An 11,951-nucleotide genomic window follows, 5' to 3' on the forward strand; every position below is an offset into this window, starting at 1 on the left:
TTACCGCTTTTATCTCAAGTACCTCACAAAGCATTAACTTGTTTTAGCTTAAATACCACGTGTTTAAGCAATGCTGTAGAACAGTTGAGGAGACCTGAGGTGAAGGAGCAGGCTGCATCAGGCACGGAAATTAATTTGTTTGGGACCTTGAAGGAAAGCTAAACACCAAAATCCCTTTGGAGATGGAAGCTGACATCTTATCATAATAAAACTTGTGACTAACCAGCCTGGAGTTGCAGCAGCAAGAGATGCTCAAGAATGGTTGCATTCTTGCTTTGATATTTTTTTTTTTTTTGGTAACCTTAAGAACGTGAAGGAAGGGGAAGAAGTGGGTTTGTGTGGAGTAGGTTTGCCCAGCATACATCCCTAAGGCCCCTTGTTTCCTTTGCCAGCCTCAAGAGGCACGAGCAGCCCTGCCAAGGCAGGGCCCCATCAGCACTGTGGAGGTGCTGCTGGGGAGGAAGGGCAGAGGCAAGAGGCACCTGGGATCAGTGGGAAGCTGATGGTGAATACCAAATTCCCAGAGGATGCCCTCTCTCTGGTGTCCGTACCGCTCCCCCCAGTGCAGAGGAAAGTGGGGGGGAGCCTGGAACTGGGGACAGAGGAGGCAGAAGCCGCGGTTGCCTTTGTGACCCTGACTTGGTGTGTCATGGGCACAACGTATGGTCCCAGCGGTGTTTGACGCTGCAGTGACAGCACACAACGCACCTCGTTCCCCATTTCCCTCCCTGTGGCAGAAGCTGTGGCACAGCTTTGGGTCTGATACTCGTCTCTACGTTCACGGAGCTCTGCTTTGCCCCTGCAGCTATGGAGCGATTGTCTCACCCCTCTGCTTTGTGTCCGGGGGAAATGCAGGTCCGTGCCCGTAGAAGTGAGACAGCAGGAGCCGTGGCATGCTCAGGAGAGCGGGACCATCTCTGCGTCACTTCTTGCTGGAGAGGAAGAGCAGCGCTGGATATAGCTCCTACTCCAGCGAGGTATTGAATGCCCAGCGTGACTGTTCCTGGCCGGCAGCCTGGTCCCTGGCTCAGGCTGCAGCGCTGTGGAGCCCAGGGCAGCTCACTGCCCTGGAGCTAGCGTTGGCACTGTTGCCTTAAAAGGCAAAATAATATGGTAGAAAATACCCCCGTCGCGTTCCAGCTTGTCCTCAGCTATCAGAGGGGCTGGGGGAGGCTGGGCTTAGATTCTGAGTGACACCCCATTCACACGCTGTAGGTCCGGTCGCGGTCAGTGTACTGAACTATCACGATTACGGATGCAGGAATAGCGTGATGCACTGTTGGCCCAGCCGCGTTCAGTGAGCCAGAACGGCCAGGCTTAAGGAGTTCGGTCGCATGCAGTAAGAACTCCGATGGCCGGCTTAATGAATAGTGCGAGTTATTGAGGCAACAGAAGTGCAGGTTGGTTTGGGATTGCTGGTGACGATACACTGTCTGCAAAAGTATGTGCAAGTCATGGTGACATACAACAACATAAAACTACTCGAGTCATATAGCAGCGTAAAATAACTCTATTTTTTCTTAGGAATATGGAGAGATATTTCTAAGTTTCCTAGGAAAATAGTATAACTAAGAGTTTAAACCTTACCCAAGGCATCCCTACAGGGTGGGGGGGAAGTGAGGCTCAGCCCGTTGACTGATCCTAGAAGTCAGAAGTGGTGTGTGATGGTATCTTCCCCAACACCCCTCCTCTCTTCATCCATTTTTGTACTATTTTTTACCTTTCGGGTGGAGCTTGAGTGACTGCAGTCATACATACCTCGGTTATGACTGGTGTAAATTGTTCTCACTTCGCTTTTAAAGGGGTAAGCCAGGAAGGATTCAGAGCACACGCTTGGTGAGGGGTGGTTGTACCTCGAGGCAGGTAGCTTTTGGGATGGAGGTGTGATTTTATATTATAATGAGATTTTAACGAGCAAAGTTCACCTAAAGGACAGTATTTTGTCAAAAGATGGCAGACTGTTGGCCCAGGGTATCAAATATGCATCTTATCAGTCCCATAATACCTTCAAGTTCCCATATCAGTACAGAGCCTGGCTGTGGTGTCTCCATCCTGCTTCACTCTCCGCGCAGCTCCTCTTTAGCTAAGGTTGCCTGGGGCATCCATTTTTATTTTTTACCTTTCGGGTGGAGCTTGAGTGACTGCAGTCATACATACCTCGGTTATGACTGGTGTAAATTGTTCTCACTTCGCTTTTAAAGGGGTAAGCCAGGAAGGATTCAGAGCACACGCTTGGTGAGGGGTGGTTGTACCTCGAGGCAGGTAGCTTTTGGGATGGAGGTGTGATTTTATATTATAATGAGATTTTAACGAGCAAAGTTCACCTAAAGGACAGTATTTTGTCAAAAGATGGCAGACTGTTGGCCCAGGGTATCAAATATGCATCTTATCAGTCCCATAATACCTTCAAGTTCCCATATCAGTACAGAGCCTGGCTGTGGTGTCTCCATCCTGCTTCACTCTCCGCGCAGCTCCTCTTTAGCTAAGGTTGCCTGGGGAACTACCGTGGTACGGATTCTCTGTGTAGTGGCCATGCTCCACCCTGGGAGTCTCTTCAATGCTGTAGCTTTTCTTAAAATGCGAATGTAAGTTTAATTTCCAAGTCACCCCCAGTAATCATTCCACAGGCAGCGATGGCAGATAGGGCACATCAGGAAAAGCCACACTGGTGCCATTTCCTCCGTACCCACTTATTTCCAGGGAGCATGTTTAAAGGGAACATCTCATAAGCAAGGGAGTATCCTTCATGCAGAAGGAAGGCCACTGTTTGTGGGGTTGCCTTGTCTGATGGTCTCTTCTACTAAAGCCTCTTGGGTTGCAAAGTACTTGGGAAATACCAGCATCCCTCTCGGAGATACAAACATGCAGAGCAAGGAAATCGCGTGCGGCAGGGAGTCAGTGGTGGAAGGTTGTAGCTGCTGCGTCTTCTACATTTGCACTCAGATACCCTGTCTGGCTGCCAGGCAAATTGCAGCTGGAGAAACACATCGTTCGGTTTGGGGAGAGAACAGGCAGAAACAGATCTGGGGGCTCTGTGGCTGACCCCTGTTGGTCTCCAGCCTGGTGGGCAGCCACCCATGGCGGCATCATGCAGGCTGGGGATGGGATTGGGGGGGTGTTAAAAGAAGAACGAATTTGTCATTTCCCTTCCTGAAAGGTCTGGAGCAGACAAAGCCTTTTCTCAGGACTGGGGATTTCTAGGCGTAAAGCACCTTCTTCCCACTGACCCCATCACCTTGCCGATGCTGTTAAATTCACTGAACTGTGGCCACCAGCAGCCCAACTGCAAGTGAACAGTGCTGGAGCTGTTAATATTTCACCTCCAGCTATCTTTTACTCCTTAAGCCAAAAATCCCTCTTCTCCCACCAAAATGAGCTCAGGCACTGGGTCTTGCTGACCCATGAGCTTGTGCAGAAAGAGTAAAGCTGGGGGCTGGGGGAGAGGTGTGGGCCTGCCCTAGAGCTGGGGAGGCAGCGACTCTTGCTCGCCCTTGGCTGCCTGCCTGGCACCATGGGGAAGCGCAGAGTCCACCCGGTGCCCTCTGAAACACAGGGCACCTCAGCAAGTTATTTGCAAAGATCCCTTGTGAGGGCTGAAGCTGTATAAAAATCCAAAGACCTCAACACATTGCTGGGGCACTTCTCAAACTCGGGTGCAGCCCTCTGGGAACGGCAGCAGGTAAGTGGGGAGTCAGAGCTGCAGCCGAGCATGAGTAGGGGCTGACCTGGTATCCCGCTCTCCATCCCTGTACGGCAGAGCACAGACCCTGTCCCTCACATCCCAGCTCTGCATCTCACATCTCCGCTCCTGCCACGTGCCCTCCTCGTCCCTGTTCAGATGTATTTTATTTGCCGTGGTGATGATCATTTTCTTGGCTCGTTGCTTCAGAGATGCCCTCCTCCCGTCCCCACACTGCCTTTCCCTGGTGCATCGAGCATCGTTTGTTTCTGGGATCTAGTCTCCTCGCTGTCTGGTTACCCTTTCCCTGTGCTGTTAGTAAATTCTGCCTCTGCCGCTTTTCATTATCCTCATGCTAAATTCCCCATCAAGCACATCTGACTTTTTCCCATGGTGCTTATCTGACTGGAAGGAAGATTTTGCTCCAATCTTTCCTACTGTCCTTCTTCCCACCCCCCTAGCCATGACACATGTGGAAATTCAGTCGGGCGAATGGTACCTTGGTGCCTCCGTACATCAGACTGACGCTGTGCTGTGCTCCCCTCTTGCCTGTACCCAGCTGCTGCCTGGTTTTGACATGAACTTTAGGTGTAGAAACCAGCATCTTAAACCATCTTTTGTTTAAGATCGAGAGCAACACCCTTCACCAAAGACAAAGGAACAAACACTACTTCTGCTACTCCTTGGAGCAGTGTGGAAGAAAAATGTTTTTTCTTCTAGGAAAAGGGGATCTTTTGTGGCCTGTAGAGAACAAGGAGGTCCTTCCGATGGAGGACAGGAGAGGCTATGGAAGGCAAAAAGCCTGAGGTCTAGGGTCATTTGGCCTGGCTGTTACAGCTTGGCTGAGCTCATATGACCCTGTGATTTATTCCAACTGAAAATAAGGTTTAAGGCATTGCCAACTCCCCAGCGAGCGTACGCATACTGCTTTTGTTCATTTGTTTCCCAGTTGTTGAGAAACTTTTGAAAGAAACATCCTCCTCTGCCAGCTCTCGTCTGTTTGATCTTTCATAAAAAGGTGTGTGAAACCTCTTCCAGAAGCCACTGCATCAGCGTTACTGCTCTGAGGTCAGTCAGCAAGAACCCATGAAGCAATACTGAAGGGCACACCTTCTGTTGGGAAAAACATCCCTGGGGAGGTCACATCCCTTTTGCCATCAGTGAAAGCTTCAAAGTCACTTTCTTCCTCTCTCCTTGCAGGCAAAAATGTCAAGGCCAGTGCAAGCTCGGAGGCTGGAGGGAATAGATAAGAATATCTGGTGAGTTAAGAGAAGACCTGGTTTACCCTGACGGGAGATGTGGGTTTAGGCAGCCTAACAGCATGCAGAAACTGCTGCAGCCACCCAGCCCAGCCCAGCACAGCGTCCCTCGGCTACTTTGCGTTTGTTTAGAAGCACATCAGGGCTGGTTTGTCCAGGGAGACTTTACCCTGGCTCAGCTCTGTAGCTGCTGCTGACACCTTCTGCTGTACCAAGTGCCCTGTGCTACCCTGCGAGAAGGCAGGTGGGAGCACCTGGTAGTGCAGTGTGCTCCGTCCAACCCTCACACCCGAGTGGTCACCCAAATGCAAACCGAGCCATCGCAGCACGCTGGCTTCAGCCCAGCATCTGCTTCAAGCCCAACCTAGGGCACTGCAGGCAGAGATGCAGGCGAAGGGATGATGCAGATGCCGTTCCCAGCCTGCCAGGCACAGGCACTGGGAAAACTGCCTGCTTGAAGGAGGGATTTAAATGGACTTTTCCCAAAGCCCTGCGGGAGCTGGTTTCATGCTCCAAACTTCCACTGAGCTGGCTCTTGTGTGAACTCAGCCTGCCTGTCCCTCTGCTGAGCCATCACAGTGTCCAGTTGATAAATTTTGAGAACTGGCATGAGCCTGAAAACCTCTGGGACCTCTCCTGCTCAGTCTGGTGTGGCCAGCAGCGGTGTGCGGCTTTGGCTGCGACTGCACCCCCAGACAGCGCGACGGCTGCTCCTTCGAGAACAAATTAAAACCGTCCCCGTGTGCAATTGTGCCTCATCCTTGATTTAATTGAAACGGGTCTGAAATGACCTGTGCTGTGTCCTGCCCATGTGTGAGCAGCGGGATGGCTGTGCAGGAGAGATGCCAACCTCGCTCACTTCCAAAAGGATGCTGGCAGGCAGAGCTGGTGCCAGCGCGCTGCCCGGACCCTCTGTAAATGCTCAGCTTTCTCTCCCTTTCTTCTCTCCAGGGTGGATTTTGTAAAACTGGCTGCCACCTACTCCACGGTGAACCTGGGACAAGGCTTCCCCGACTTCCCCCCACCAGACTTTCTGAAGGAGGCGTTCATGAGAGCCCTCAGCGGGGAGAACCACATGCTGCACCAGTACACCCGTGCCTTCGTGCGTGGACAGGCCCCCCTCCCAAGCGATACCCCCCTCATTCTCCGTTAGCCTTGGCTGCCTCAGGGTTCACCAGGCAGAAATAAACTGGGCAAACCACAAGGCAAAATCCAGCCTCAGCCCAGGCTCCCCCTGCTCAGGCTCTAACACCGTGCTGTACCATGTCATCTGAAGCAGCCGGGCTGGAAGAGGCCCCACACTCTCACTTGCAGGGTGCTTGGCTGCCCAGGCCCCTTCCACCAGCTCATCCATGTTTTAGGAAGTTTCTGCAACCCAATTCCCACCCCTCCTCTCACCCCACAGGGCCACCCGCTTCTGGTGAAGATGCTAGCTCAGTTTTTTGGGAAGCTGCTTGGACGAGACCTGGATCCTATGACCAATGTGATGGTGACTGTGGGGGCATACCAGGCTCTCTTCTGCTGCTTCCAGGCTTTCGTGGATGAAGGAGATGAGGTAACCCAGAATTTAGGCTTGTTGCACAGGCAACCTTCCTCCATCGGAGCCCTTCTTATCTGTGGGTCCGACGGGCAGGTTTTCATAGGGCTTTTGAGGATAAAACCTTTTCTGTTTTGCATTCTCCAGTATTTGAGCTTCCAAAGGAGAAAAAATCTCTGCTGCAGGGCACTGTCTCATTTCCACATAAGGCAAAAATAACCCTTTTGCCTTGAGTGATGTTTATGTTCCCTGACACTGCCCAGTGGCAGTGCAAATTCTCCATTACGTTAATTTAGGGTTTAAAATTTCTTGTCCCTCCCATTGCTCTCCGCACCTGTCAGGGAAGGTCTGAGCAGGGCCAGGAGGGTGCTGACATTTCCCTTTCTTCCAGGTGATAATCATTGAGCCCTTCTTTGACTGCTATGAGCCGATGGTGAAAATGGCTGGTGGGATGCCCGTGTTTGTCCCGCTGAGACCGGTGAGTGGGGCGCAGCAGAGCTGTTGAGGAGAGACGAGTCATAGCAAAGTGAGCGAAGACGCGAGTGGTAAGCAAAGTGCAGAGGCAGCAAAGCAAGATGCCTCTCTCTTCTCTCTAGAAAGCTCCAAAAGATGGAAAACTGATGTCAAGTGCAGATTGGCAGCTGGACCCAGCTGAACTGGCTTCTAAATTCAGTGAACGGACAAAAGTCATCGTCCTGAACTCACCCAACAACCCTCTGGGCAAGGTAACGCCTCTGGGCTCGCTGTGGCTGGCCCTGAGAGCAGCTGGGTGCTGCAGCTCACCCAGCCTCATTTGCAGCGTAGCAGTGACTCGACCGTCCTCGCACACAAAGGAAATGGGTGTTGTGGTAGCACCGCATGCTGCGCTCACTCTTCTGGGGATTTTAAGCCTGGTCTTTTGTGCCAGCAGTGTCTTTTCCCTGTTAGGCTGTTGCAGCTAGCTCCTGCCCACGCTGGCTTAGATGGAGCAGGCAGGACGTGCAGCCACTGCGGAGAGGCAGGGGCTCAGAAATGCTCCTGCTGCATCTCTGCTCTGCTCCCTGCCTGCTGCAGGTATTCAGCCGAGGGGAGCTGGAGCTCATTGCAGACCTGTGTGTGAAGCATGACATCCTGTGCATCAGCGATGAGGTGTACGAGTGGCTGGTGTACGACGGGAAGGAGCACATCCGCATCGGTACGGAGAATGGCTTGGCTGATCTTGGGTGTCTTCTCTGTGTACAGCATCTTCAGGGCAGGAACTGGGGATGTAACTGGGGTCCTCTGGAAATTACTTGGGCTGTTTGCTTGCACAGCGCTACCAGCCATGTGTCCCCATTAGAGGTATTTTGCTGTACTTCAGTCTCAGCCTCCAAACCAGGCCTTAAACTGGATCCCTGACTTCCAGAGCCTGTCAGAGGAAACAGTTTCACAGCAGAGCAAAGAACCCTTTGGCTCCAGAGAAACTGTATTTTCCTCGCACTTCGTAAAACCATAGTTTTCTGGTATCTCTAATTTTGGGACACCCATTTCAACATGATTGCAGAGGCCTGTCCTTCCTGTTGCAGCAATGTGCAATCACCTTGTTGCAGGGTGATGGTGCTTGGCACCTCTGAGAACCCCTGGGGCAGGGTACGTGCGTATGAAAACACTTAACTACAAAGAGATGCTCTTGAGAAACCTGGCTCCTGCTCGGGATGTGCTTTGAGGCTCATCCAGGCGAAAGATGTGCCGTGAACACGAGGCTGCCGTGGGTTATGGTGGGCAAAGACCCCCTCGCCAGGTTATTAATGCAGCCCAGAAACGAGCACGCTGAGCTCTGCCATTGGTGTTTCTCTCTTGTTTAATTGCCAGCCAGCTTGCGAGGGATGTGGGACCGCACGGTGATCATCGGGAGTGCTGGGAAAACCTTCAGTGCCACTGGATGGAAGGTGAATTCCCTCTGTGGCATTTCGTGTTCTCCCCATCCCTGTCCCTTTGCTCCAGGGCGTGGGTCCCATTGCCATAGCGTGGCACTGGGGACACTGCTGCTGCACGCTCGGCTTTGCACCTCAGGGTCTGAAAGAACCAGGGCTGCTTTCCAACAGCTCTGTCTGGAAAATACAAGGAAGCCAGCACAGGCGAAGAAAGGGGAGCCCAAGCAGGTACCCAGAAACTTACCACCTTCCTCCTCCTCTCCCAACTGCAGGTGGGCTGGACCGTGGGTCCTAACCGGCTGCTGCAGCACCTCCGTACCGTGCACCAGAACTCCGTGTACCACTGTGCCACGGTTGCCCAGGTAAGGCAGCTCCTGCAACCGGCCCTGCGATTCCCAAACCCTTGCAGCAGGGGTGAGAGAGGGTCCTTCTGCCCATGGCTGACCTGAAAGGCACAGGCAGGGTGATGCGTGGTGGCCTGGAAAGGCTCCTTCCCCTCTCCCTGCAGTCGCTCCATGCCTGGGAGGAAGGGGAGAATCCAACCTGCCTGGGGTGTATTCCTTATTTTGCATTGACAAATCCAGGGGGATGTTTGGAGGGGCTGGAGGCAGAGCGCTTGGCTTGGTGCAATGAGAAATTGCCCCCGGCTCCCTCATCACCTGGAATTGTGTCAGAGCAAAGACTCCAGTTCTCAAGTAAGCCTTGACCATCTTCCCACTGGGTTCCTTTCTCCTCGCAGGAGGCCGTGGCTCAGGGTTTCCAGAGGGAGCTCGACCTCTATGGGAAACCAGAAAGCTACTTCATCCAACTGCCCAAGTTGCTGCAACAGAAGAGAGACTGGCTGGTCCAGAGCCTGGATGCTGTGGGGATGAAACCCATCGTCCCTGAGGGCACCTACTTCTTGGTGGCAGACATCTCTGAGTTCAGTGAGTTGTGCAGCTGCGTTTGGCTCAGGCAGGGCTCCTGGGGGAACAGCTCGGGGTGGTACCACTGGCAAGGACAGGAACCTCCATAAACCCCCTCCAAAGCAGGGAAGGACAATATGTATTTCCCATCCAAGCTCCCAGAGGCCGTGGGTTTGGGGCTTGGCTGAGGCACACGGCAGCAGCCCCCAGCTCCACGCTGCTGTACTCCTGCAGAATCCGATGTCCCTGATGTCACCGACTCCGATGAGCCCTACGACTCCAGATTTGCAAAGTGGATGGTCAAGAACAAGGTACGTGCGTCTGGCCCTTCGCGCCCCGTTTGCTGACGGTGGGTTTGTGCCTTCCCTGCTGGCTGTGCTCACGTCACCCAGCAGCACAACGCCACTGCCACGTCCTGCAGCTCATCCTGGGGCTTCCCGGGGTGTCTTCTGGTCTCAAATCTAGCAGCCTGAGCTCAAGCAGAGTGAGCAGACAGGGCACCGAGGGCACCTACAAGCCCATCCGTGAGACTTACAGGCAATAAGTGGATGGCTTCACGCCAGCCCAAAGCAACCTCAGCTCCACAGGTTTCCCCTTCCCAGGGACTCGCCGCCATCCCGCTCTCTGCTTTCTACTGTGGGGCCCACAAGAACAACTACGACCATTTCATCCGGTTCTGCTTCGCAAAGGTGAGCTACATGGCAGCGTGAAGGACGGCGAGGTCGGGACTAGTAATCAGGGCTGGTTTAATGAGATAAACGCCAAGGAGTGCAGAATACCTTGGGCATTGGAGCCCGAGCGTGGCATCGCAGGCGGTTCAACCTCCTCCTGCAGACACACATGCCATCCTAAGCTCTGCCCCATCAGCATCCCACGTTTCTTGGTCAAGGCAGGGAGTGTTGTGGGTACACATTTAACTGCCCTGGGGCTGTGCCTGCCCCAGAGATGCTGCACCTGCCTCCTGCTGAGTGCGAGGCATTTGTCATGTTCCAGAATGGGAGCAGGATTTCTATATAAATGATGGCTGCGGTAAGGGGAAAGGGGTTTGGCTGGAAGGTGCTGACCTAATCTTTGGTGTTTGTTAAGGAGGAAGCCACGCTGAAGGCAGCAAATGACATATTGCAAAAATGGAGACAGGAGAAAACCAGGCCCTGAGCACACTGGAGAGAAAACCAGGCCCTGAGCACACTGGAGGGAAAACCCATCCCTGAGCACACTGGAGGGAAAACCAGGCTCTCCTTGATCCTCAGCTGCCACGACTGCTTTTCCTCCTCTTCCTTTGCTTGGCTACAAACTTTGATGCGTCCTTATTTTTCTGCTTTCAACCAAATTTTCTGTCAGGTTAAGAGGTTTTCCAGGCCCAGGGTCTGGGGACACTTTCTGTCACCGTGGAATGATTGCACTGATCCTTTCAAAATGTGAGTCTTCGCATGTGCTACCAGTATTTGACGTTTCTTCTGATGTTTAAAGACTTTTGCTAATCGGTTCTGGGATGCATCCAGCAAGACACAAGGTAAGGATGGCTCCTGGGGTCTTTTCCACTACGAAATTCTGAAAAGGTGTTTCAGGACCTACCTTTACGTCTATGCTGGGGGGTTACTGTGGCTTGTCGTGCTCCACATACACACTCACACACCCAAGGGTGCAGGACAGCATTTCCACCAGCACCCACATTCCCCAGGGGACTGTGCAGCATCTCCACCACCAGTAGATTGATTCCTACGATTCTGAAAATTACAAACCCAGTGAAATGCTGTTTCCCATAATTAACAATCTTCCTACTGGTGTTTTAATTCTGTGCATCTCTGGGGAAAGTGACGGCAGAATCAGTAACCGGCTCCCCCAAGGAAACGGGCTTTCATAAACAGCCCAGTTACTGCCAGCCCTTCCCTGTGCACCCCCAAACCACCCCCTGGCATTTTGTCAGGGCTTGGGAGCACTGCACAGTGGATGGGCAGGAAGGACGCAGCAGCCTGGGGCTGCTCCTGCTGCTGGTGGCCCCCGCAGCCTCCCACCTGCTGCGGGAAAAGTTTTGAAAGGTGATTCTTGCCTCATTCTCGATTTCAGCCAGGATAATAATGTAAACCAGCATCATCAATCACGCAGGAGTTACGTGCAAGAGGCTGTGCGATAAGTATTTGTGGTGGTTAAATTATTAAAAATGAATTACTGCAATTATTGAAGAGTAAGTGTCTCCAACGATTGTAGGGCTGACGCAGCAATCCTGAAGAGCTGCCGTCACCCCTGCAACATCCGCGTGGTGTCCGCTTGTCCCACCGAGGCTGTTTTCTGTGCCGGTGGTACCGGTACCTGAGCGGCCAGGGTTGCACTGACCCACAGGAGCGAGGGCGGGAGGCAAACACCCACCTTCTGCCTTGGTCCGTGGGATCCATCCCTGCCTAGGTCCGTGGGATCCATCCCATCTCACCTGCTGGTGCAGCCTGGGCGGGCGAGGGTGCTGCCGAAGGCGCCTTTGCACGCACACATGTGCCAAACGCTGGGAGAGCTGCAATCGCTGAAACACATAAACCAGCAGGAGATTAGATTATTACCATAAAGATGAATTGCAACATCCCCACGTGTGGGCTCTTGCTGTAGGCCATGACACACCCCGCAAGAGGCAGGGTGCATCTCCCCATCCTGCACCACGCACACCGTGCATCCAGAGGCAGGGGCACA

At 53.0% G+C, this 11,951-nt stretch overlaps 1 protein-coding gene across 1 annotated transcript; it reads left to right on the plus strand.

Annotated features, from left to right (window-relative positions):
• The first annotated feature begins 876 nt into the window (after positions 1-876).
• Positions 877-10,427, plus strand: CCBL1 (cysteine conjugate-beta lyase, cytoplasmic). Its single transcript, XM_010152176.1, has 13 exons — positions 877-977; positions 4,880-4,938; positions 5,890-6,040; positions 6,344-6,493; positions 6,867-6,953; positions 7,072-7,200; positions 7,529-7,649; positions 8,306-8,382; positions 8,640-8,729; positions 9,107-9,293; positions 9,507-9,583; positions 9,875-9,961; positions 10,359-10,427. The coding sequence occupies exons 1-13, from the start codon at positions 894-896 to the stop codon at positions 10,425-10,427; spliced, it is 1,368 nt and encodes a 455-aa protein (XP_010150478.1). The 5' UTR covers positions 877-893.
• The last annotated feature ends 1,524 nt before the right edge of the window (positions 10,428-11,951 follow it).

This window comes from Eurypyga helias, unplaced genomic scaffold, assembly GCF_000690775.1.
Source record: "Eurypyga helias isolate BGI_N326 unplaced genomic scaffold, ASM69077v1 scaffold5595, whole genome shotgun sequence".
Classification (NCBI taxonomy): Eukaryota; Metazoa; Chordata; class Aves; order Eurypygiformes; family Eurypygidae; genus Eurypyga; species Eurypyga helias.

Bases quoted from the DNA above. Each gene is read 5' to 3' on its own strand.
- CCBL1 (XM_010152176.1), top strand. From the start codon at position 894: ATGCTCAGGAGAGCGGGACCATCTCTGCGTCACTTCTTGCTGGAGAGG. The intron at 6,041-6,343 runs GTGCGTGGACAG...CTCACCCCACAG, and splicing joins ACCAGTACACCCGTGCCTTC to GGCCACCCGCTTCTGGTGAA. The intron at 7,201-7,528 runs GTAACGCCTCTG...TGCCTGCTGCAG, and splicing joins CCAACAACCCTCTGGGCAAG to GTATTCAGCCGAGGGGAGCT.